The 27,984-nt window shown below is 52.7% G+C and overlaps 1 protein-coding gene across 1 annotated transcript; it reads right to left on the reverse strand.

Moving 5' to 3' along the window:
- On the reverse strand, positions 1 to 27,691 carry LOC144954552 (uncharacterized; the record flags this gene model as incomplete). Its single annotated transcript, XM_078885022.1, has 10 exons — positions 1 to 166; positions 4,376 to 4,585; positions 10,273 to 10,379; positions 14,285 to 14,430; positions 17,172 to 17,290; positions 18,321 to 18,399; positions 18,847 to 19,059; positions 24,427 to 24,623; positions 26,882 to 27,160; positions 27,616 to 27,691. Coding segments are annotated over 10 exons (1,592 nt in total), but the record flags the coding sequence as incomplete, so codon positions are not given.
- Positions 27,692 to 27,984: the final 293 nt, after the last annotated feature.

Consider the following 27,984-nt stretch of genomic DNA (forward strand, 5'->3'; position numbering starts at 1 on the left):
ACTCACCCTGTCGATCAGTGACTGCGAGATCCCCTTGAGTGCCGGGCCTGAGCGTCGCCGCGGGTCCCGGCGTTGCCTCCGCCCGTGTCTCCGTCTCTCCGGTCATCCTATCTCCCGGCGTGGCACCCGAGGACTTGAGAGCCACGTTCGCCAGCGCCTTCTCCATCTGACGGGCCGAGGACATCGGGCGACGCGCGTCGGCAAACGCCTCAGCCTCCGGCAAAAACTCGCGCCTCCGCTCTGAACGATCAACTATCTCTATAAACCATAACTACATTACTACACACTACACTACTATATACTACACTATACACTACTATATACTACACTATACACTACACTAGTTCACTATACACTACACTATAAACCATACCTGTCAACCACCCCCCTAATCAGTGTCGACCTTATTGCAGACCAATTCAGACACTGCACTACTATACACTACACACTACATTACTACACTACTATACACTACACACTACATTACTACACTACTATACACTACACACTACATTACTACACTACTATATACACAACACTACTATACACTACATTATTACACACTGCACTACTATACACTACATGATACACTACACTATACCATACCTGTCAACCCCCTAATCAGTTTCGATCTTTTTCCAGACCAATTCAGACACTACACTACTATACACTACACTACTATACACTACTATACACTACATTACTGCACACTACACTACTATACACTACACACTACATTACTGCACACTACACTACTATACACTACTATACACTACATTACTACACACTACACTACTATACACTATACACTACATTACTACACACTACACTACTATACACTACATTACTGCACACTACACTACTATACACTACACACTACATTACTACACACTACACTACTATACACTACACACTACACTACTATACACTACACTACTATACACTACACACTACATTACTACACACTACACTACTATACACTACACACTACATTACTGCACACTACACTACTATATACTACATGATACACTGCATTATACACTACACTATACCATACCTGTCAACCCCCTAATCACTGTCTACCTTTTTGCAGACCAATTCAGACACTACACTATAGTATACACTACACTATACACTACTATATACTACACTATACACTACACTAGTTCATTATACACTACACTATAAACCATACCTGCCAACCCCTTACCAGTGCCCTACCTTATTAGACCAATTCAGAAGTTATCGGTCACCCCGTGCTCTTATAAATCTCAACGTTCACGCTACAAAGTCCCATCACAAGGTATGATGGGACTTTGACAACTCAATTTTCCCGTACAAGAATACGGGGTAAACCGTATGGGTTGACACGGTGTGATAAAACTAATGTATCAATGGTTTTACCTAACTTGACTCCTGTGGGAAAACCACAGCAAGATTTTGTTTTGGTTCTGCTGAAGTCAATTCGGCAAAAAAAAAAATGTTCTTGCCGTGCTTTTCCCACCTGATGACGATTGCTTGTGTTGCAATCGAAACGTCGCGATGTGTTTTATTTTATACCTACGTGGCTTTACCGAAACAACCACAGAGTATGGACTTCTGTGTCGTGGTCAAATCCTGTAATCAAAATTTAGACGACTTCCCGTTGTCCAAACAATTCACAATTTTGCACACGTACTCAGATCCGGTGACGATACATGCCTGTATCAAAACCGGCATCAATTAATCAATCGACACACAACCAGCTAGACAGACACACAGACAGATGTACACACACACAACACCAGCTAGACAGACACACAAACAGATGTACACGCACACAACCAGGTAGAGACAGCTGAACAGACAAATGTACAGACAGCTAGACAGACACACAACCAAGTAGACAGACAGACAGCTAGACAGACAGATGTACAGACAGCTAGACAGACAAGACGGATGTACAGACACACAACCAGGTAGACAGACGCAACACCAGCTAGACAGACGCAACACCAGCTAGACAGACACACAACCAGCTAGACAGACACACAACCAGCTAGACAGACACACAACCAGCTAGACAGACACACAACCAGCTAGACAGACACACAACCAGCTAGACAGACACACAACCAGCTAGACAGACACACAACCAGCTAGACAGACACACAACCAGCTAGACAGACACACAACCAGCTAGACAGACACACAACCAGCTAGACAGACAGACAGCTAGACAGACACACAACCAGCTAGACAGACACACAACCAGCTAGACAGACAGACAGCTAGACAGACACACAACCAGCTAGACAGACACACAACCAGCTAGACAGACACACAACCAGCTAGACAGACACACAACCAGCTAGACAGACACACAACCAGCTAGACAGACAGACAGCTAGACAGACACACAACCAGCTAGACAGACACACAACCAGCTAGACAGACACACAACCAGCTAGACAGACACACAACCAGCTAGACAGACACACAACCAGCTAGACAGACACACAACCAGCTAGACAGACACACAACCAGCTAGACAGACACACAACCAGCTAGACAGACACACAACCAGCTAGACAGACACACAACCAGCTAGACAGACAGACAGCTAGACAGACACACAACCAGCTAGACAGACACACAACCAGCTAGACAGACACACAACCAGGTAGACAGACACACAACCAGGTAGACAGACACACAACCAGCTAGACAGACACACAACCAGCTAGACAGACACACAACCAGCTAGACAGACACACAACCAGCTAGACAGACAGACAGCTAGACAGACAGACAGACAGCTAGACAGACACACAACCAGGTAGACAGACACACAACCAGCTAGACAGACACACAACCAGCTAGACAGACACACAACCAGGTAGACAGACACACAACCAGGTAGACAGACACACAACCAGCTAGACAGACACACAACCAGCTAGACAGACAGACAGCTAGACAGACACACAACCAGGTAGACAGACACACAAACAGATGTACACACATACAACCAGCTAGACAGACACACAACCAGCTAGACAGACACACAACCAGCTAGACAGACAGATGCACACACACACACACAACACCAGCTAGACAGACAGACGCACACACACACAACACCAGCTAGACAGACAGACGTACACACACACAACACCAGCTAGACAGACAGATGCACACACACACACAACACCAGCTAGACAGACAGATGCACACACACACACAACACCAGCTAGACAGACAGACGCACACACACACACACAACACCAGCTAGACAGACAGACGCACACACACACACACACAACACCAGCTAGACAGACAGACGTACACACACACACACACAACACCAGCTAGACAGATAGATGCACACACACACACAACACCAGCTAGACAGACAGACGTACACACACACACACACAACACCAGCTAGACAGACAGACGTACACACACACACAACACCAGCTAGACAGACAGATGCACACACACACACAACACCAGCTAGACAGACAGATGCACACACACACAACACCAGCTAGACAGACAGACGTACACACACACACACACAACACCAGCTAGACAGACAGATGCACACACACACACAACACCAGCTAGACAGACAGACGCACACACACACACAACACCAGCTAGACAGACAGACGTACACACACACAACACCAGCTAGACAGACAGACGTACACACACACACACAACACCAGCTAGACAGACAGATGCACACACACACACACAACACCAGCTAGACAGACAGATGCGCACACACACACACAACACCAGCTAGACAGACAGATGCACACACACACACACAACACCAGCTAGTCAGACAGATGCACACACACACACACAACACCAGCTAGACAGACAGATGCACACACACACACACACAACACCAGCTAGACAGACAGATGCACACACACACACACACAACACCAGCTAGACAGACAGATGCACACACACACACACAACACCAGCTAGACAGACAGATGCACACACACACACACAACACCAGCTAGACAGACAGATGCACACACACACACACAACACCAGCTAGACAGACAGATGCACACACACACACAACACCAGCTAGACAGACAGACGTACACACACACACAACACCAGCTAGACAGACAGATGCACACACACACACACAACACCAGCTAGACAGACAGACGTACACACACACACACACACAACACTAGCTAGACAGACAGACGTACACACACACACACAACACCAGCTAGACAGACAGATGCACACACACACACACAACACCAGCTAGACACACAGACGTCGCCGCAAGGGGGAAGCCAAAGAGCCGCAGGTTGCCAACCCCCCAAGCCGGCCCCACGGCGGCGCTCACCTTGGGCGTGAGGCCCCCTCCTCCCCCCCCTCCCCCTCCCCTCCCCATCCGCAGCGCGTCCCCCGCCGTGGTGCAGCGCTCGGCCTCGGGTGGCCGGGGCAGCGGTGCCGGGGTGACGTCGGGCACCGCGTCCACGTCGAAGCGCGGGTGCCAGCGAGCCAGACGCTCCTCGGGCACCGCCATGGGGGGCGACAGCGACTCCAGGAAGGCCTGCGGGGTCGGAGGTCGGAGGGCGGGGAGCAGATCGACGATGATGACGGCGCGGCCGCCTTGCGAGCTCGCGGGTGATTTCGGTTTGTTTTGCGAATTGGCGACGTTCTGTTTACGCGACACCAAAATGCGGAGGTCGCAACGGGGTACCCGATACACGTACCCTACCCGATGCCTGGCTAACCGTACCCGGCCGGGAGATCACACAAACTCCACTCACTCTCACTCTGTAGAACAGGGGGAGATCACACAAACTCCACTCGCTCACTCTGTAGAACAGGGGGAGATCACACAAACTCCACTCACTCACTCTGTAGAACAGGGGGAAATCACACAAACTCCACTCACTCACTCTGTAGAACAGGGGGAGATCACACAAACTCCACTCACTAACTCTGTAGAACAGGGGGAGATCACACAAACTCCACTCACTCTGTAGAACAGGGGGAGATCACACAAACTCCACTCACTCACTCTGTAGAACAGGGGGAGATCACACAAACTCCACTCACTCACACTGTAGAACAGGCGAAGATCACACAAACTCCACTCGCTCACTCTGTAGAACAGGGGGAGATCACACAAACTCCACTCACTCACTCTGTAGAACAGGCGGAGATCACACAAACTCCACTCACTCTCACTCTGTAGAACAGGCGGAGATCACACAAACTCCACTCACTCACTCTGTAGAACAGGGGGAGATCACACAAACTCCACTCACTCACTCTGTAGAACAGGGGGAGATCACACAAACTCCACTCACTCTGTAGAACAGGGGGAGATCACACAAACTCCACTCACTCTCACTCTGTAGAACAGGGGGAGATCACACAAACTCCACTCACTCTCACTCTGTAGAACATGGGGAGATCACACAAACTCCACTCACTCACTCTGTAGAACAGGGGGAGATCACACAAACTCCACTCACTCTGTAGAACAGGGGGAGATCACACAAACTCCACTCGCTCACTCTGTAGAACAGGGGGAGATCACACAAACTCCACTCACTCACTCTGTAGAACAGGCGGAGATCACACAAACTCCACTCACTCACTCTGTAGAACAGGGGGAGATCACACAAACTCCACTCACTCACTCTGTAGAACAGGGGGAGATCACACAAACTCCACTCACTCTGTAAAACAGGGGGAGATCACACAAACTCCACTCACTCACTCTGTAGAACAGGGGGAGATCACACAAACTCCACTCACTAACTCTGTAGAACAGGGGGAGATCACACAAACTCCACTCACTCTGTAGAACAGGGGGAGATCACACAAACTCCACTCACTCACTCTGTAGAACAGGGGGAGATCACACAAACTCCACTCACTCACACTGTAGAACAGGCGAAGATCACACAAACTCCACTCGCTCACTCTGTAGAACAGGGGGAGATCACACAAACTCCACTCACTCACTCTGTAGAACAGGCGGAGATCACACAAACTCCACTCACTCTCACTCTGTAGAACAGGCGGAGATCACACAAACTCCACTCACTCACTCTGTAGAACAGGGGGAGATCACACAAACTCCACTCGCTCACTCTGTAGAACAGGGGGAGATCACACAAACTCCACTCGCTCACTCTGTAGAACAGGGGGAGATCACACAAACTCCACTCACTCACTCTGTAGAACAGGGGGAGATCACACAAACTCCACTCACTCACTCTGTAGAACAGGGGGAGATCACACAAACTCCACTCGCTCACTCTGTAGAACAGGGGGAGATCACACAAACTCCACTCACTCACACTCTGTAGAACAGGGGGAGATCACACAAACTCCACTCACTCACACTCTGTAGAACAGGGGGAGATCACACAAACTCCACTCACTCTGTAGAACAGGCGGAGATCACACAAACGCCACTCACTCACTCTGTAGAACAGGGGGAGATCACACAAACTCCACTCACTCACTCTGTAGAACAGGGGGAGATCACACAAACTCCACTCACTCACTCTGTAGAACAGGGGGAGATCACACAAACTCCACTCGCTCACTCTGTAGAACAGGGGGAGATCACACAAACTCCACTCACTCACTCTGTAGAACAGGCGGAGATCACACAAACTCCACTCACTCACTCTGTAGAACAGGGGGAGATCACACAAACTCCACTCGCTCACTCTGTAGAACAGGTGTAGAATCACACAAACTCCACTCACTCACTCTGTAGAACAGGGGGAGATCACACAAACTCCACTCACTCACTCTGTAGAACAGGCGGAGATCACACAAACTCCACTCGCTCACTCTGTAGAACAGGGGGAGATCACACAAACTCCACTCACTCTCACTCTGTAGAACAGGCGAAGATCACACAAACTCCACTCACTCACTCACTCTGTAGAACAGGGGGAGATCACACAAACTCCACTCACTCACTCTGTAGAACAGGCGAAGATCACACAAACTCCACTCACTCACTCACTCTGTAGAACAGGGGGAGATCACACAAACTCCACTCACTCACTCTGTAGAACAGGTGGAGATCACACAAACTCCACTCACTCTCACTCTGTAGAACAGGGGGAGATCACACAAACTCCACTCACTCTCACTCTGTAGAACAGGGGGAGGATCACACAAACTCCACTCACTCACTCTGTAGAACAGGGGGAGATCACACAAACTCCACTCACTCTGTAGACCAGGGGGAGATCACACAAACTCCACTCACTCTGTAGACCAGGGGGAGATCACACAAACTCCACTCGCTCACTCTGTAGAACAGGGGGAGATCACACAAACTCCACTCGCTCACTCTGTAGAACAGGGGGAGATCACACAAACTCCACTCACTCTGTAGAACAGAGGGAGATCACACAAACTCCACTCACTCACTCTGTAGAACAGGGGGAGATCACACAAACTCCACTCACTCACTCTGTAGAACAGGGGGAGATCACACAAACTCCACTCACTCACTCTGTAGAACAGGGGGAGATCACACAAACTCCACTCGCTCACTCTGTAGAACAGGGGGAGATCACACAAACTCCACTCACTCACTCTGTAGAACAGGGGGAGATCACACAAACTCCACTCACTCACTCTGTAGAACAGGGGGAGATCACACAAACTCCACTCACTCACTCTGTAGAACAGGGGGAGATCACACAAACTCCACTCACTCACTCTGTAGAACAGGGGGAGATCACACAAACTCCACTCACTCACTCTGTAGAACAGGGGGAGATCACACAAACTCCACTCACTCACTCTGTAGAACAGGGGGAGATTACACAAACTCCACTCACTCTGTAGAACAGGGAGAGATCACACAAACTCCACTCACTCTCACTCTGTAGAACAGGGGGAGATCACACAAACTCCACTCACTCACTCTGTAGAACAGGGGGAGATCACACAAACTCCACTCACTCACTCTGTAGAACAGGGGGAGATCACACAAACTCCACTCACTCACTCTGTAGAACAGGGGGAGATCACACAAACTCCACTCACTCACTCTGTAGAACAGGGGGAGATCACACAAACTCCACTCACTCACTCTGCAGAACAGGGAGAGATCACACAAACTCCACTCACTCTCACTCTGTAGAACAGGGGGAGATCACACAAACTCCACTCACTCACTCTGTAGAACAGGGGGAGATCACACAAACTCCACTCACTCTCACTCTGTAGAACAGGGGGAGATCACACAAACTCCACTCACTCACTCTGTAGAACAGGGGGAGATCACACAAACTCCACTCACTCACTCTGTAGAACAGGGGGAGATCACACAAACTCCACTCACTCACTCTGTAGAACAGGGGGAGATCACACAAACTCCACTCACTCACTCTGTAGAACAGGGGGAGATCACACACACTCCACTCACTCTGTAGAACAGGGGGAGATCACACAAACTCCACTCACTCACTCTGTAGAACAGGGGGAGATCACACAAACTCCACTCGCTCACTCTGTAGAACAGGGGGAGATCACACAAACTCCACTCACTCACTCTGTAGAACAGGGGGAGATCACACAAACTCCACTCACTCACTCTGTAGAACAGGGGGAGATCACACAAACTCCACTCACTCACTCTGTAGAACAGGGGGAAATCACACAAACTCCACTCGCTCACTCTGTGGAACAGGGGGAGATCACACAAACTCCACTCACTCACTCTGTAGAACAGGGGGAGATCACACAAACTCCACTCACTCACTCTGTAGAACAGGGGGAGATCACACAAACTCCACTCGCTCACTCTGTAGAACAGGGGGAGATCACACAAACTCCACTCACTCACTCTGTAGAACAGGGGGAGATCACACAAACTCCACTCACTCACTCTGTAGAACAGGGGGAGATCACACAAACTCCACTCGCTCACTCTGTGGAACAGGGGGAGATCACACAAACTCCACTCACTCACTCTGTAGAACAGGGGGAGATCACACAAACTCCACTCACTCACTCTGTAGAACAGGGGGAGATCACACAAACTCCACTCACTCACTCTGTAGAACAGGGGGAGATCACACAAACTCCACTCACTCACTCTGTAGAACAGGGGGAGATCACAGAAACTCCACTCACTCACTCTGTAGAACAGGGGGAGATCACACAAACTCCACTCACTCACTCTGTAGAACAGGGGGAGATCACACAAACTCCAATCACTCACTCTGTAGAACAGGGGGAGATTACACAAACTCCACTCACTCTGTAGAACAGGGAGAGATCACACAAACTCCACTCACTCTCACTCTGTAGAACAGGGGGAGATCACACAAACTCCACTCACTCACTCTGTAGAACAGGGGGAGATCACACAAACTCCACTCACTCACTCTGTAGAACAGGGGGAGATCACACAAACTCCACTCACTCTCACTCTGTAGAACAGGGGGAGATCACACAAACTCCACTCACTCACTCTGTAGAACAGGGGGAGATCACACAAACTCCACTCACTCTCACTCTGTAGAACAGGGGGAGATCACACAAACTCCACTCACTCACTCTGTAGAACAGGGGGAGATCACACAAACTCCACTCACTCTGTAGAACAGAGGGAGATCACACAAACTCCACTGACTCACGCTGTAGAACAGGGGGAGATCACACAAACTCCACTCACTCTGTAGAACAGGGGGAGATCACACAAACTCCACTCACTCACTCTGTAGAACAGGGGGAGATCACACAAACTCCACTCACTCACTCTGTAGAACAGGGGGAGATCACACAAACTCCACTCACTCTCACTCTGTAGAACAGGGGGAGATCACACAAACTCCACTCACTCACTCTGTAGAACAGGGGGAGATCACACAAACTCCACTCACTCTCACTCTGTAGAACAGGGGGAGATCACACAAACTCCACTCACTCACTCTGTAGAACAGGGGGAGATCACACAAACTCCACTCACTCTGTAGAACAGAGGGAGATCACACAAACTCCACTGACTCACGCTGTAGAACAGGGGGAGATCACACAAACTCCACTCACTCTGTAGAACAGGGGGAGATCACACAAACTCCACTCACTCACTCTGTAGAACAGGGGGAGATCACACAAACTCCACTCACTCACTCTGTAGAACAGGGGGAGATCACACAAACTCCACTCACTCACTCTGTAGAACAGGGGGAGATGGGCCTCAGGGTGTGACCCCTGACCCCCGACCCCTCTCCTCACCTTGTGATGCTTCTTGACGATGGCGAGCAGGCGGCGGTTAAAGGAGCGACGTCGTTCCAGGAGTCGAGCCGCTGTCAGGTGGGGTCGCGACCCCTGCGTCGTGTCACCTGCGGGGGGAGGGGTTGAAGGTCGTGAGGATGGAGTTGGAAAGTGGCGGGGGTGGTGGGGGGGGGCACCGGAGAGGGTCAGAGGTCGGCTGCTGTGGGCGTGGTGAGAGGTGAGCTCCGGTGAGGGTGGTGAGTAGTAGTGATTTATAGTGAGTGAGCGGTGAGGGTGGTTGTGATGGTGGTGGTGAGGCGGCGTGGTGAGCGGTGAGCTCCGGAGAGGGTGGTGAGTAGTAGCGGTGTATAGTGAGTGAGCGGTGAGGGTGGTTGTGATGGTGGTGGTGAGGTGGCGTGGTGAGCGGTGAGCTCCGGTGAGGGTGGTGAGTAGTAGCGGTTTATAGTGTGGTGAGCGGTGAGGGTGGTTGTGATGGTGGTGGTGAGGCGGCGTGGTGAGCGGTGAGCCCCGGTGAGGGTGGTGAGGAGTAGCGGTGTATAGTGAGTGAGCGGTGAGGGTGGTTGTGATGATGGTGGTGAGGCGGCGTGGTGAGCGGTGAGCCCCGGTGAGGGTGGTGAGTAGTAGCGGTTTATAGTGTGGTGAGCGGTGAGGGTGGTTGTGATGATGGTGGTGACATTCTTTGGTTCTTTCGGTAAAGTCACGTATAAAGATAAATCGTCATCAGGTATAAATTAAATAGAAACACAAATCTAGTGAACTTATAAATGTAATGTAATACAACAGAGAGTCGGATAACATAACAGTCAACACCCTACCTATACACCACTACACTACACACTATATTATACTACACTACTACACTATACACTACTACACTATATACTACTACACTATACACTACTCACTACAACACTACAATACTACACTATACACTACTACACTACACTATACACTACACTATACACTACAATACACTACTACACTACAATACACTACTACACTACACACTACAATACACTACTACACTACACTACACACTACAATACACTACTACACTACACTACACACTACAATACACTACTACACTATACACTACTACACTACACTACACACTACAATACACTACTATACTACACTATACACTACTATACACTACACACTACTACAACAGAGAGCCTGATAACATAACAGTCAACACCCTACCTGGTTGATTACGTTCTTCCTGAGAATGCTAAATTTGAGAGAGAGATCAAACACAGAACCAGAGACATATAGACAGACATGTAAGCAGACAGATATCACAGAGATACATAGAGAGATACAAACATAGGCACACAGATACAACACAGAACCAGAGACAGACATATAAGCGGACAGATATCACAGAGATACATAGAGAGATACAAACATAGGCACACAGATACAACACAGAACCAGAGACAGACATATAAGCGGACAGATATCACAGAGATACATAGAGAGATACAAACATAGGCACACAGATACAACACAGAACCAGAGACAGACATATAAGCGGACAGATATCACAGAGATACATAGAGAGATACAAACATAGGCACACAGATACAACACAGAACCAGAGACAGACATATACACAGAGACAGATATCACAGAGATACACAGAGAGAGAACAAACATAGGCACACAGATACAACACAGAACCAGAGACAGACATATACGCAGAGACAGATATCACAGAGATACATATAGAGACACAAACATAGGCACACAGATACAACACAGAACCAGAGACAGACATATACGCAGAGACAGATATCACAGAGATACATAGAGAGACACAAACATAGGCACACAGATACAACACAGAACCAGAGACAGACATATAAGCGGACAGATATCACAGAGATACATAGAGAGACACAAACATAGGCACACAGATACAACACAGAACCAGAGACAGACATATACGCAGAGACAGATATCACAGAGATACATAGAGAGACACAAACATAGGCACACAGATACAACACAGAACCAGAGACAGATATATAAGCGGACAGATATCACAGAGATACATAGAGAGAGAGCAAACATAGGCACAAAGAGAAACTACGTCTCAAAGTCGAGGCCTTAAATAGAGAGAGGGGGGGGCGGGGAGAGAGGGAGGGGTTAGAGAAATTAGCATGTCCATGAGTGGTGAGAGGTGAGCTCCGGTGAGGGTGGTGAGGAGAAGTGATTTATAGTGGGTGAGCGGTGAGGGTGGTTGTGATGATGGTGGTGAGGCGGCGTGGTGAGAGGTGAGCCCTGGTGAGGGTGGTGAGGAGAAGTGATTTATAGTGGGTGAGCGGTGAGGGTGGTTGTGATGATGGTGGTGAGGCGGCGTGGTGAGAGGTGAGCCCTGGTGAGGGTGGTGAGGAGAAGTGATTTATAGTGGGTGAGCGGTGAGGGTGGTTGTGATGATGGTGGTGAGGCGGCGTGGTGAGCGGTGAGCTCCGGTGAGGGTGGTGAGGAGAAGTGATTTATAGTGGGTGAGCGGTGAGGGTGGTTGTGATGATGGTGGTGAGGTGGCGTGGTGAGCGGTGAGCTCCGGTGAGGGTGGTGAGGAGAAGTGATTTATAGTGTGGTGAGCGGTGAGGGTGGTTGTGATGGTGGTGGTGAGGCGGCGTGGTGAGCGGTGAGCTCCGGTGAGGGTGGTGAGGAGTAGTGGTTTATAGTGTGGTGAGCGGTGAGGGTGGTTGTGATGGTGGTGAGCGACGGTGGTGAGCGACGGTGGTGAGCGACGGTGGTGAGCGACGGTGGTGAGCGACGGTGGTGAGCGACGGTGGTGAGCGACGGTGGTGAGCGACGGTGGTGAGCGACGGTGGTGAGCGACGGTGGTGAGCGACGGTGGTGAGCGACGGTGGTGAGCGACGGTGGTGAGCGACGGTGGTGAGCGACGGTGGTGAGCGACGGTGGTGAGCGACGGTGGTGAGCGACGGTGGTGAGCGACGGTGGTGAGCGACGGTGGTGAGCGACGGTGGTGAGCGACGGTGGTGAGTACTCACCCGTGGGTAGCAGGGGCTCGATGGTGAGTGTGGTGGTGAGCGAGTGGTGAGTGTCGTGGTGAGTGTGGTAGCGAGTGTGGTGGTGAGTGTCGTGGTGAGTGTGGTGGCGAGTGTGGTGAGTGAGGTGGTGAGCGAGTGGCGAGCGAGTGGTGAGCGAGTGGTGAGCGAGTGGTGAGCGAGTGGTGAGCGAGTGGTGAGCGACGGTGGTGAGTGTGGTGGCGAGTGTGGTGGCGAGTGTGGTGGCGACTGTGGTGGCGAGTGTGGTGGCGAGTGTGGTGGCGAGTGTGGTGAGTGAGGTGGTGAGCGAGTGGTGAGCGAGTGGTGAGCGAGTGGTGAGCGACGGTGGTGAGTGTGGTGGTGAGTGTGGTGGCGAGTGTGGTGAGCGAGTGGTGAGCGAGTGGTGAGCGAGTGGCGAGCGAGTGGCGAGCGAGTGGTGAGCGAGTGGTGAGCGAGTGGTGAGCGAGTGGTGAGCGACGGTGGTGAGTGTGGTGGCGAGTGTGGTGGCGAGTGTGGTGGCGAGTGTGGTGGCGAGTGTGGCGAGTGTGGTGAGCGAGTGGTGAGCGAGTGGTGAGCGAGTGGTGAGCGAGTGGTGAGCGACGGTGGTGAGTGTGGTGGCGAGTGTGGTGGCGAGTGTGGTGGCGAGTGTGGTGGCCGAGTGGTGAGCGAGTGGTGAGCGAGTGGTGAGCGAGTGGTGAGCGAGTGGCGAGCGAGTGGTGAGCGAGTGGTGAGCGAGTGGTGAGCGACGGTGGTGAGTGTGGTGGCGAGTGTAGTGGCGAGTGTGGTGGCGAGTGTGGTGGCGAGTGTGGCGAGTGTGGTGAGCGAGTGGTGAGCGAGTGGTGAGCGAGTGGTGAGCGAGTGGTGAGCGACGGTGGTGAGCGACGGTGGTGAGCGACGGTGGTGAGCGAGTGGCGAGCGAGTGGTTAGCGAGTGGTGAGCGAGTGGCGAGCGAGTGGTGAGCGAGTGGTGAGCGAGTGGTGAGCACTCACCCGTGGGTAGCAGGGGCTCGATGGTGAGCTGGTAGTCCCCGGTGCGGGCCGATCGGCTCCATGCGGCGACGGCTCTCTCCTGGCGGAAGCGATAAGCCTCCGGGAACACGGCGTGGATCTGCCCAACACTGCGCTCCTCAAAGCGCCTGAATCACACACGCACACAGTTACACACACACACACACAGTTACATATACACACACACACAGTTACATATACACACACACACAGTTACACACACACACAGTTACATATACACACACACACAGTTACATATACACACACACAGTTACATATACACACACACAGTTACATATACACACACACACAGTTACATATACACACACACAGTTACATACACACACACACAGTTACATACACACGCAGTCACACACTGTCACATATACACACACAGTTACGTATATGGATCTGCCCAACACTGCGCTCCTCAAAGCGCCTGAATCACACACGCACACAGTTACACACACACACAGTTACATACACACACTGTCACATTTACACACGCACACATTCACATACACACACACACACAGTTACATATACACACACACAGTTACACACACACACAGTTACATACACACGCAGTCACACACTGTCACATACACACACACTGTTACATATACACACAGTGTCACATATACACACACACAGTCACATATACACACACACAGTTACATACACACACACACTGTTACATACATACACACAGTTACACAGTCACATATACACACACACAGTTACATATATACACACACACACACACACAGTTACATATATACACACACACACACACACAGTTACATATATACACACACACACACAGTTACATATACACACAGTGTCACATACACACACACAGTGTCACATATACACACACACACACACAGTTACATATATACACACACACTGTTACATATACACACAGTGTCACATATACACACACACAGTCACATATACACACACACAGTTACATACACACACAGTTACACAGTCACATATACACACACACAGTTACATATATACACACACACACTGTTACATATACACACACACAGTCACATATACACACACACAGTTACACAGTCACAGATACACGCACACAGTTACATACACACACAGTTACATATACACACACACACAGTTACATATACACACACACACAGTTACATATACACACACACACAGTTACATATACACACACACACAGTTACATATACACACACACACACTGTTACATATATACACACAGTGTCACATATACACACACACAGTTACATATACACACACACACACTGTTACATATACACACACACACACTGTTACATATATACACACAGTGTCACATATACACACACACAGTTACATAAACACACACACACACAGTTACATATATACACACACACACAGTTACATATATACACACAGTTACATATACACACACACACAGTTACATATACACACACACACACTGTTACATATACACACACACACACTGTTACATATATACACACAGTGTCACATATACACACACACAGTTACATATACACACACACACACTGTTACATATACACACACACACACTGTTACATATATACACACAGTGTCACATATACACACACACAGTTACATAAACACACACACACACAGTTACATATATACACACACACACAGTTACATATATACACAGTGTCACATATACACACACACAGTCACATATACACACACACAGTTACATACACACACAGTTACACAGTCACATATACACACACACAGTTACATATATACACACACACACACAGTTACATATATACACACACACACTGTTACATATACACACAGTGTCACATATACACACACACAGTCACATATACACACACACAGTTACACAGTCACAGATACACGCACACAGTTACATATACACACACACAGTTACATACACACACAGTTACATATACACACACACACAGTTACATATACACACACACACAGTTACATATACACACACACACTGTTACATATACACACACACACAGTTACATATACACACACACACACACAGTTACATATATACACACAGTGTCACATATACACACACACAGTTACATAAACACACACACACACAGTTACATATATACACACACACACAGTTACATATATACACACAGTTACATACACACACACACACAGTTACATATATACACACAGTTACATACACACACACACACACACAGTTACATATATACACACACACACACACAGTTACATCGATAAACACGAGATACCCACAGACACAGACAGACACACACACACGCCGACACACACATAGACGCACAGACATACATACCGATGCACACACGCACCGCTACACACACGCACAGATATACACACAGACACACAGAGATACACACACACAGGCAGATAGATACAAACATGCACGTACCGATAAAAACGCAGATACCCACAGACAGACACACACATACCGATACACAGACACACATACCGATACACAGACACACATACCGATACACAGACACACATACCGATACACAGACACACATACCGATACACAGACACGCATACCGATACACAGACACACATACCGATACACAGACACACATACCGATACACACACGCACGCACAGATACACACAGACACACGCTGATACACAGACACACACCGATACACAGACACACATACCGATACACACACGCACGCACAGATACACACAGACACACGCTGATACACAGACACACACCGATACACACAGACACACATACCGATAAACAGACGCACGCACAGATACACACAGACACACACACTCACGCTGATGCACGTACCCGCGTGTGCGTCTCCCAACTCCCTTACCTGCGCAGCATCTCGTGCACGGCGCTCTGCACCTTGGCAAAGGTGACGGTCTCCGTGCGGTTGAAGAGCATCCCCACCACCGTGTCCATGCTGCGAAACATCTCCGCCAACAGCGTCATCTACACACGCACGGGGGGCAGATACTCGGTGACACTAACTCACTCTCACACAGTGACACACTCACTCTCACACAGTGACACACTCACTCTCACACAGTGACACACTCACTCTCACACAGTGACACTCACTCAGTGACACTCACTCTCACACAGTGACACTCACGGTGACACACACTCACAGTGACACACTCACTCACAATGACACACTCACTCGCACTCAGTGACACACTCACTCTCACACAGTGACTCACTCACTCTCACACAGTGACTCACTCACTCTCACACAGTGACACACTCACTCTCACACAGTGACACACTCACTCTCACACAGTGACACTCACTCTCACACAGTGGCACTCACTCTCACACAGTGACACACTCACTCGCACTCAGTGACTCACTCACTGACACTCACGAATGGTGGTTGTCGTTGGTGATGGTGGTGATGCTGGTGGCGATGTTGGTGGTGGTGATGTTGTGGTTGTTGTTGGTGGTGATAGCCATGTTGTTGTTCGTGGTGATGGTGGTGGTGATGGCGGGGTCGATGTTGTTGTTGGTGATGGTCGTGGCGATGTTGTTGTTATTGGTGGTGGCAATGTTGATGTTGGTGGTGGCGATGTTGTTGTTGGTGATGGTGGCGATGATGGTGGTGACGTTGGTGGTGGTGATGTTGTTGTTGGTGGTAGCAATGTTGATGTTGGTGGTGGCGATGTTGTTGTTGTTGGTGGGGGCAATGTTGATGATGGTGGTGACGTTGTTGGTGGTGGTGATGTTGTTGTTGTTGGGGGCAATGTTGATGATGGTGGTGACGTTGTTGGTGGTGGTGACGTTGTTGTTGGTGGTGGTGATGTTGTTGTTGTTGGTGGTGGCGATGTTGTTGTTGGTGGCAATGATGGTGGTGGTGACGTTGTTGGTGGTGGTGATGTTGTTGTTGTTGTTGGTGGCGATGTTGTTGTTGGTGGCAATGATGGTGGTGGTGACGTTGTTGGTGGTGGTGATGTTGTTGTTGTTGTTGGTGGGGGCACTGTACCTTGAGTGGCAGCGTGAGGCCAGGAGGCGCGTCCTGGGCGAGCGTGTGGAAGCGTTCAAACGCCGGCACGTTCTCCCCGCTGCACACGCACAGTAGCAGCAGCGCCAGCAACAGCAGCGCCACCATTAGAAGCACAGCAGCAGTGCCACAGTAGCAACAGCACCAGCAGCAGTGCCACAGTAGCAGCAGCACCACCGGGTACGGGTAGCCGTTTGTGACCCTGGTGTGGCCGGGTACGGGTAGGCCGTGAGTCACTGGTGAGTCACCGTTTGTCACTCATTTCCCAACGTCTTGTCTCTTCTCACAATTCAAGTTCCTAGAATCAACCCACCCGCGCCTGCAACGTGGCTTCATCCCAGAGGTCGCAATCGGGTACCCGTACCCTACCCGGCCGGGTACGGGTAGCCGGGTATCGGGTAGGGTACGGGTACCCGTTTGCGACCCTGGTGCGGCCGGGTACGGGTAGCCGGGTAAGGAATCAAAACCCGTTTGCGACCTCTGTTACACAGGCAGCCCAGATGCTCACCTGTCGTGGGTGGTACGGGCGAGGTGGAGGGCGGGGTCACGCGGGGTCGGCGACGACGTCGTTGGGAGGGGGTGGACGCAAGGTGGTGGAGTGGCGGGGGCAGCAGCGGCAGCACGAGGGGCGAGCGAGCGGCGGTTGAGAAGTCGCGAGGCGAGGGTCCGGGCCGAGCGCGCTCGCTCCACCGCCGCCTTCAGCTCAGCAGAGTCCAGGCACCTGGTGGACGACGAGGCACAATAAACTACGGGTCTCTATCCCTGTGTGGTGAGTCTGTGGGTCTCTGTGTGTGGTGAGTCTGTGGGTCTCTGTGTGTGGTGAGTCTGTGTGTCTCTGTGTGGTGATTCTTTGAGTATGTGAAGAGCCTGTGGGTCTCTGTGCGAGCCTGTGGGTCTCTGTGCGAGCCTGTGGGTCTCTGTGCGAGCCTGTGGGTCTCTGTGCGAGCCTGTGGGTCTCTGTGCGAGCCTGTGGGTCTCTGTGCGAGCCTGTGGGTCTCTGTGCGAGCCTGTGGGTCTCTGTGCGAGCCTGTGGGTCTCTGTGCGAGCCTGTGGGTCTCTGTGCGAGCCTGTGGGTCTCTGTGCGAGCCTGTGGGTCTCTGTGCGAGCCTGTGGGTCTCTGTGCGAGCCTGTGGGTCTCTGTGCGAGCCTGTGGGTCTCTGTGCGAGCCTGTGGGTCTCTGTGCGAGCCTGTGGGTCTCTGTGCGAGCCTGTGGGTCTCTGTGCGAGCCTGTGGGTCTCTGTGCGAGCCTGTGGGTCTCTGTGCGAGCCTGTGGGTCTCTGTGCGAGCCTGTGGGTCTCTGTGCGAGCCTGTGGGTCTCTGTGCGAGCCTGTGGGTCTCTGTGCGAGCCTGTGGGTCTCTGTGCGAGCCTGTGGGTCTCTGTGCGAGCCTGTGGGTCTCTGTGCGAGCCTGTGGGTCTCTGTGCGAGCCTGTGGGTCTCTGTGCGAGCCTGTGGGTCTCTGTGCGAGCCTGTGGGTCTCTGTGCGAGCCTGTGGGTCTCTGTGCGAGCCTGTGGGTCTCTGTGCGAGCCTGTGGGTCTCTGTGCGAGCCTGTGGGTCTCTGTGCGAGCCTGTGGGTCTCTGTGCGAGCCTGTGGGTCTCTGTGCGAGCCTGTGGGTCTCTGTGCGAGCCTGTGGGTCTCTGTGCGAGCCTGTGGGTCTCTGTGCGAGCCTGTGGGTCTCTGTGCGAGCCTGTGGGTCTCTGTGCGAGCCTGTGGGTCTCTGTGCGAGCCTGTGGGTCTCTGTGCGAGCCTGTGGGTCTCTGTGCGAGCCTGTGGGTCTCTGTGCGAGCCTGTGGGTCTCTGTGCGAGCCTGTGGGTCTCTGTGCGAGCCTGTGGGTCTCTGTGCGAGCCTGTGGGTCTCTGTGCGAGCCTGTGGGTCTCTGTGCGAGCCTGTGGGTCTCTGTGCGAGCCTGTGGGTCTCTGTGCGAGCCTGTGGGTCTCTGTGCGAGCCTGTGGGTCTCTGTGCGAGCCTGTGGGTCTCTGTGCGAGCCTGTGGGTCTCTGTGCGAGCCTGTGGGTCTCTGTGCGAGCCTGTGGGTCTCTGTGCGAGCCTGTGGGTCTCTGTGCGAGCCTGTGGGTCTCTGTGCGAGCCTGTGGGTCTCTGTGCGAGCCTGTGGGTCTCTGTGCGAGCCTGTGGGTCTCTGTGCGAGCCTGTGGGTCTCTGTGCGAGCCTGTGGGTCTCTGTGCGAGCCTGTGGGTCTCTGTGCGAGCCTGTGGGTCTCTGTGCGAGCCTGTGGGTCTCTGTGCGAGCCTGTGGGTCTCTGTGCGAGCCTGTGGGTCTCTGTGCGAGCCTGTGGGTCTCTGTGCGAGCCTGTGGGTCTCTGTGCGAGCCTGTGGGTCTCTGTGCGAGCCTGTGGGTCTCTGTGCGAGCCTGTGGGTCTCTGTGCGAGCCTGTGGGTCTCTGTGCGAGCCTGTGGGTCTCTGTGCGAGCCTGTGGGTCTCTGTGCGAGCCTGTGGGTCTCTGTGCGAGCCTGTGGGTCTCTGTGCGAGCCTGTGGGTCTCTGTGCGAGCCTGTGGGTCTCTGTGCGAGCCTGTGGGTCTCTGTGCGAGCCTGTGGGTCTCTGTGCGAGCCTGTGGGTCTCTGTGCGAGCCTGTGGGTCTCTGTGCGAGCCTGTGGGTCTCTGTGCGAGCCTGTGGGTCTCTGTGCGAGCCTGTGGGTCTCTGTGCGAGCCTGTGGGTCTCTGTGCGAGCCTGTGGGTCTCTGTGCGAGCCTGTGGGTCTCTGTGCGAGCCTGTGGGTCTCTGTGCGAGCCTGTGGGTCTCTGTGCGAGCCTGTGGGTCTCTGTGCGAGCCTGTGGGTCTCTGTGCGAGCCTGTGGGTCTCTGTGCGAGCCTGTGGGTCTCTGTGCGAGCCTGTGGGTCTCTGTGCGAGCCTGTGGGTCTCTGTGCGAGCCTGTGGGTCTCTGTGCGAGCCTGTGGGTCTCTGTGCGAGCCTGTGGGTCTCTGTGCGAGCCTGTGGGTCTCTGTGCGAGCCTGTGGGTCTCTGTGCGAGCCTGTGGGTCTCTGTGCGAGCCTGTGGGTCTCTGTGCGAGCCTGTGGGTCTCTGTGCGAGCATGTGGGTCTCTGTGCGAGCCTGTGGGTCTCTGTGCGAGCCTGTGGGTCTCTGTGCGAGCCTGTGGGTCTCTGTGCGAGCCTGTGGGTCTCTGTGCGAGCCTGTGGGTCTCTGTGCGAGCCTGTGGGTCTCTGTGCGAGCCTGTGGGTCTCTGTGCGAGCCTGTGGGTCTCTGTGCGAGCCTGTGGGTCTCTGTGCGAGCCTGTGGGTCTCTGTGCGAGCCTGTGGGTCTCTGTGCGAGCCTGTGGGTCTCTGTGCGAGCCTGTGGGTCTCTGTGCGAGCCTGTGGGTCTCTGTGCGAGCCTGTGGGTCTCTGTGCGAGCCTGTGGGTCTCTGTGCGAGCCTGTGGGTCTCTGTGCGAGCCTGTGGGTCTCTGTGCGAGCCTGTGGGTCTCTGTGCGAGCCTGTGGGTCTCTGTGCGAGCCTGTGGGTCTCTGTGCGAGCCTGTGGGTCTCTGTGCGAGCCTGTGGGTCTCTGTGCGAGCCTGTGGGTCTCTGTGCGAGCCTGTGGGTCTCTGTGCGAGCCTGTGGGTCTCTGTGCGAGCCTGTGGGTCTCTGTGCGAGCCTGTGGGTCTCTGTGCGAGCCTGTGGGTCTCTGTGCGAGTCTGTGTCTCTGTGCGAGTCTGTGTCTCTGTGCGAGCCTGTGGGTCTCTGTGCGAGCCTGTGTGTCTCTGTGCGAGCCTGTGTGTCTCTGTGCGAGTCTGTGTCTCTGTGCGAGTCTGTGTCTCTGTGCGAGTCTGTGTCTCTGTGCGAGTCTGTGTCTCTGTGCGAGTCTGTGTCTCTGTGCGAGTCTGTGTCTCTGTGCGAGTCTGTGTCTCTGTGCGAGTCTGTGTGTCTCTGTGCGAGTCTGTGTGTCTCTGTGCGAGTCTGTGTGTCTCTGTGCGAGTCTGTGTGTCTCTGTGCGAGTCTGTGTGTCTCTGTGCGAGTCTGTGTGTCTCTGTGCGAGTCTGTGTGTCTCTGTGCGAGTCTGTGTGTCTCTGTGCGAGTCTGTGTGTCTCTGTGCGAGTCTGTGTCTCTGTGCGAGTCTGTGGGTCTCTGTGCGAGTCTGTGGGTCTCTGTGCGAGTCTGTGTCTGTGCGAGTCTGTGGGTCTCTGTGATGATTCTGTATCTGTGTGATGATTCTGTGAGTCTCTGTGTGCGAGTCTGTGAGTCTCTGTGTGCGAGTCTGTGGGTCTCTGTGTGAGTCTGTGTCTCTGTGTGAGTCTGCGTGAGCCTGTGGGTCTCTGCGTGAGCCTGTGGGTCTCTGCGTGAGCCTGTGGGTCTCTGCGTGAGCCTGTGGGTCTCTGCGTGAGCCTGTGGGTCTCTGCGTGAGCCTGTGGGTCTCTGCGTGAGCCTGTGGGTCTCTGCGTGAGCCTGTGGGTCTCTGCGTGAGCCTGTGGGTCTCTGCGTGAGCCTGTGGGTCTCTGCGTGAGCCTGTGGGTCTCTGCGTGAGCCTGTGGGTCTCTGCGTGAGCCTGTGGGTCTCTGCGTGAGCCTGTGGGTCTCTGCGTGAGCCTGTGGGTCTCTGCGTGAGCCTGTGGGTCTCTGCGTGAGCCTGTGGGTCTCTGCCTGAGCCTGTGGGTCTCTGCGTGAGCCTGTGGGTCTCTGCGTGAGCCTGTGGGTCTCTGCGTGAGTCTGTGGGTCTCTGTGCGAGTCTCTGTGCGAGTCTGTGGGTCTCTGTGTGTCTCTGTGTGTCTCTGTGTGTCTCTGTGTGTCTCTGTGTGTCTCCATGCGAGTCAATGATGTATGCTGAACTTCTGTCGCACCGTACGTAGCCAACCGCGCTAATCGGAGGTGCAGGGGAAGGACAACAAACTAAACACTAAAATAAGTTCTAAAGAAACGAGTTTTCAACTTATATTTCAAAGTGCATTTCACCGTAATCAACGATGATGTTGTTCTACAGAGTGAGTGAGTGGAGTTTGTGTGATCTCCCCCTGTTCTACAGAGTGAGTGAGTGGAGTTTGTGTGATCTCCCCCTGTTCTACAGAGTGAGTGAGTGGAGTTTCTGTGATCTCCCCCTGTTCTACAGAGTGAGTGAGTGGAGTTTGTGTGATCTCCCCCTGTTCTACAGAGTGAGTGAGTGGAGTTTGTGTGATCTCCCCCTGTTCTACAGAGTGAGTGGAGTTTGTGTGATCTCCCCCTGTTCTACAGAGTGAGTGAGTCGAGTTTGTGTGATCTCCCCCTGTTCTACAGAGTGAGTGAGTGGAGTTTGTGTGATCTCCCCCTGTTCTACAGAGTGAGTGAGTGGAGTTTGTGTGATCTCCCCCTGTTCTACAGTGAGTGAGTGGAGGTTGTGTGATTCTACACCTGTTCTACAGAGTGAGTGAGTGGAGTTTGTGTGATCTCCCCCTGTTCTACAGAGTGAGTGAGTGGAGTTTGTGTGATCTCCCCCTGTTCTACAGAGTGAGTGAGTGGAGTTTGTGTGATCTCTCCCTGTTCTACAGAGTGAGTGAGTGGAGTTTGTGTGATCTCCCCCTGTTCTACAGAGTGTGAGTGAGTGGAGTTTGTGTGATCTCCCCCTGTTCTACAGAGTGTGAGTGAGTGGAGTTTGTGTGATCTCCCCCTGTTCTACAGAGTGAGTGAGTGGAGTTTGTGTGATCTCCCCCTGTCCTACAGAGTGAGTGAGTGGAGTTTGTGTGATCTCCCCCTGTTCTACAGAGTGAGTGGAGTTTGTGTGACCACCCCCTTGTTCTACAGAGTGAGTGAGTGGAGTTTGTGTGATCTCCCCCTGTTCTACAGAGTGAGTGAGTGGAGTTTGTGTGATCTCCCCCTGTTCTACAGAGTGAGTGAGTGGAGTTTGTGTGATCTCCCCCTGTTCTACAGAGTGAGTGAGTGGAGTTTGTGTGATCTCCCCCTGTTCTACAGAGTGAGTGAGTGGAGTTTGTATTCTCACCCCCTGTTCTACAGAGTGAGTAGAGTTAGTATGATCTCTCCATTCTACAGTGAATGGAGTTTGTATTCTCACCCCCTGTTGATCTAATTTTATTTCACAAGTCTCCCGCGAGCCTGCTACTACGTGACCTTGTACCGTGTTCATCCGTCAGTCCATCTCTCCAGCGACAAACCTGCCACGCTGGGAGCCCAGTGTCCCGGCGTTTCCCTCCGCTTTGCGTCCCGCTTCCAACTGCTGCTGCTGCTGCTGCTTCGTCTCCTCCTCCTGTTGCTTCTTCTTCTGCTGCTGCTGGATTCTGCGAATCCTCGCCTGCAACTCGGCCAGGGAGCTGCAGGTCCCGAGGGACTGTTTCACCTCCGCCGCGTTCGCCTGCGTCGGCGTTCACGAGGGTGGGCGGTGGGTGGTGGGGGTGGGTGGTGGTGGGTGGGTGGTGGTGGGTGGGTGGTGGGTGGTGGGGGTGGGTGGGTTGTGGGGGTGGGTGGTGGTGGGTGGATGGTGGGGGTGGGTGGTGGGGGTGGGTGGGTTGTGGGGGTGGTGGTGGGTGGGTGGTGTGTGGTGGGGGTGGGTGGGTTGTGGGGGTGGGTGGTGGTGGGTGGATGGTGGGGGTGGGTGGTGGGGGTGGGTGGGTTGTGGGGGTGGGTGGGTGGTGGGCGGTGGTGAGTGGGTGGTGGGTGGTGGTGGGGGTGGGTGGGGGTGGGTGGGGGTGGGTGGGTGGTGGGTGGGTGGGTGGCGGGTAAACGGTGGCGCAGAGGGGCGGAGACAGTCAACGGCAGAAGCCACCTCGCGATTTGGACGCCCCAAAGCCAGAGTCAACGCCGGTCGACAGTTCCGAGTTACAAGTTTCATGTATTAGGTGTAGCCCTGTGGGCCATTCGGCTCTTGAATCGGGTGCAACCGCAACAAGCACAAAACATGAACAAAAAACATCTTAAAGTGACTATGTGTGACTGAGTGCAAACAGAAAATCCAAGAAAAGACGGCTAAATATTGCAGGAAAAACACCGTGTACACCAACGCTGTGTGCAAACATCCCAGTGGGATGCAAGTCAAACAACAACAACAACCACAAGACAACTTAGATTAAGGCCATTAGTCTAACTCTGTACTACAACAACACAAACATGGCTAAACCAATACTTTTCGAAATCACCAAAATAAAGCCATGAAAGCAATGAAAAAGCAATCATAGGAACTGTGACGGAATTTTAAGTGTGTCTCTATGCAAGTCTATGTTCGGCGAAGCATGTCTCTATGTAAGTCTATGTATGGCTTTGTATGTTTAAGTATGTCTCTATGTGAGTCTATGTATGGCTTTGTACATATATGTATGCTTTATGTAAATACATATGTATGATGACATGTCTCTACACGTATACGTATCTATGTACGTTTATCTGCCATTTATTGTGAAAATTCCGTCACAGTTCCTACGATTGCTTTTTCATTGCTTTCATGGCTTTGTGTTGGTGATTTCGAAAAGTGTATTGGTTTAGCCATGTTTGTGTTGTTGTAGTACAGAGTTAGGCTGATGGCCTTAATCTAAGTTGTCTTGTGGTGGTTGTTGTTGTTGTTTGACTTGCATCCCACTGGGATTTTTGCACACAGCGTTGGTGTGTACGGTGTTTTTTTCTGCAATATTTTGCTGTCTTTTCTTAGATTTTATGTTTGCACTCAGTCACATAGTCACTTTGATGTTTTTTGTTCATGTTTTTGTTTTTTGTTTATTGCGGTTGCACCCGATTCAAGAGCCGAATGGCTCACAGGGCTACACCTAATAAATGAACTTGAACTTGAGCTGGTGCATCTATCGGCCATCTCAGGCAGTCAACCCACAGCGCCTGCTGGGTCTGTCTCGTGACGTGTCAGCAGCGAGCCTTTCGACACTTCACGTGGCCTCACAGCGCACCTAGCCTGGCACGGGCAGCCGTGGTGACCTCACCGTCACTTAGTGGCGAATGGCGGGTGTTGGTATTATTGCTACGTGTCTCTATGCGCGTCTGTGGACGTTTATGTATCTCCACGTGTCTCTACATAAGTCTGTGTGTCTCTGTGTATGTCTCTGTATGTCTAGGTGTCTCTCTGTATACGTCTATGTATGTCTCTGTATGTCTATGTCTTTGTACGTCTCTGCAAGTCTCTCTTTGTACGTGTCTGTGAGTGTGTCTGTGAGTGTGTCTGTGCGTGTGTCTGTGCGTGTGTCTGTGCGTGTGTCTGTGCGTGTGTCTGTGCGTGTGTCTGTGCGTGTGTCTGTGTGCGTGTCTGTGCGTGTCTGTGCGTGTCTGTGCGTGTCTGTGCGTGTCTGTACGTATCTGTGTGTCTGTATGTGTCTGTGCGTGTCTGTGCGTGTCTGTGCGTGTCTGTGCGTGTCTGTGCGTGTCTGTGCGTGTGTCTGTGCGTGTGTCTGTGCGTGTCTGTGCGTGTCTGTGCGTGTCTGTGCGTGTCTGTGCGTGTGTCTGTGCGTGTGTCTGTGCGTGTGTCTGTGCGTGTGTCTGTGCGTGTGTCTGTGTGTGTGTCTGTGTGTGTGTCTGTGCGTGTCTGTGTGTGTGTCTGTGTGTGTGTCTGTGTGTGTGTCTGCGCGTGTCTGCACGTGTCTCTCAGCACTTCCGCGTAACGCCCACCCATCTCACCTTTTGCGCCGCCTGCAAACCACCCCCCTTCTGCGGGGTGGGGGGGGCCCCCCTGGGGGAAGCCTTCGGCCCCCCACAGGCGGGAGACAGAGACAGCCTGCGGTTCAGCTGCTCCTTCACGGACTTGCCAAGCCCGGCTGTGCGTGCCGGCGGGTAACCGGCGTCATCGGCATCACTGCCGCTGGTACCGGCATCACCGTCCACGGCACCGGCATCACCGTCCACGGCACCGCCATCACCGTCCACGGCACCGGCATCACCGTCCCCATCGCCGTCGCCCTGTGGAGCCATCGCAACAGCACAGCACATGGAGCTTCGTCGCAAACATCAACAAGGCCATCGTCGCAAACATCACCATCCTAGCTTCCATCAACAACATCATCACTATCTACGTTCCATCACCATCCTCACTCCTGTCATCACGAACATCACCATCCTCACCTCTTTCTCCCTCACCACCCTCACCTCCTCCTCCACCACCTCCACCCACCACCCTCACCTCCACCACCCTCACCCTCACAACCCTCACCACCACTCACCACCACCCTCACCACCACCACCCCTCACCACCACCCTCACCACCACCCCTCACCACCACCCTCACCACCACCACCCTCACCACCACCACCCCTCACCACCACCCTCACCACCACCCCTCACCACCACCACCACCCTCACCACCACCCCTCACCACCACCACCCCTCACCACCACCCTCACCACCACCACCACCACCTCTTTCTCCCCCGACTCCTCCCCGAGCTGGAGCCGCTTTCTCACCGCGCGTCTCCCCACGGCCTCCTCCTCCACCCTCACCACCACCACCCCTCACCACCACCATCCCTCACCCCTCACCACCCCCCTCACCTCTTTCTCCCCGAGCTGGAGCCGCTTTCTCACCGCGCGTCTCCCCACCCCTCACCCTCACCACCACCACCCTCACCACCACCCTCACCACCACCCTCACCACCACCCCCCTCACCCTCACCGCTCACCACCACCACCCCCCCTCACCACCACCACCCCCCCTCACCACCACCACCACCACCCCTCACCACCACCCTCACCACCACCACCACCCTCACCTCTTTCTCCCCCGACTCC

Source organism: Lampetra fluviatilis, unplaced genomic scaffold (genome assembly GCF_964198595.1).
Source record: "Lampetra fluviatilis unplaced genomic scaffold, kcLamFluv1.1 SCAFFOLD_1137, whole genome shotgun sequence".
Lineage (NCBI taxonomy): Eukaryota > Metazoa > Chordata > Hyperoartia > Petromyzontiformes > Petromyzontidae > Lampetra > Lampetra fluviatilis.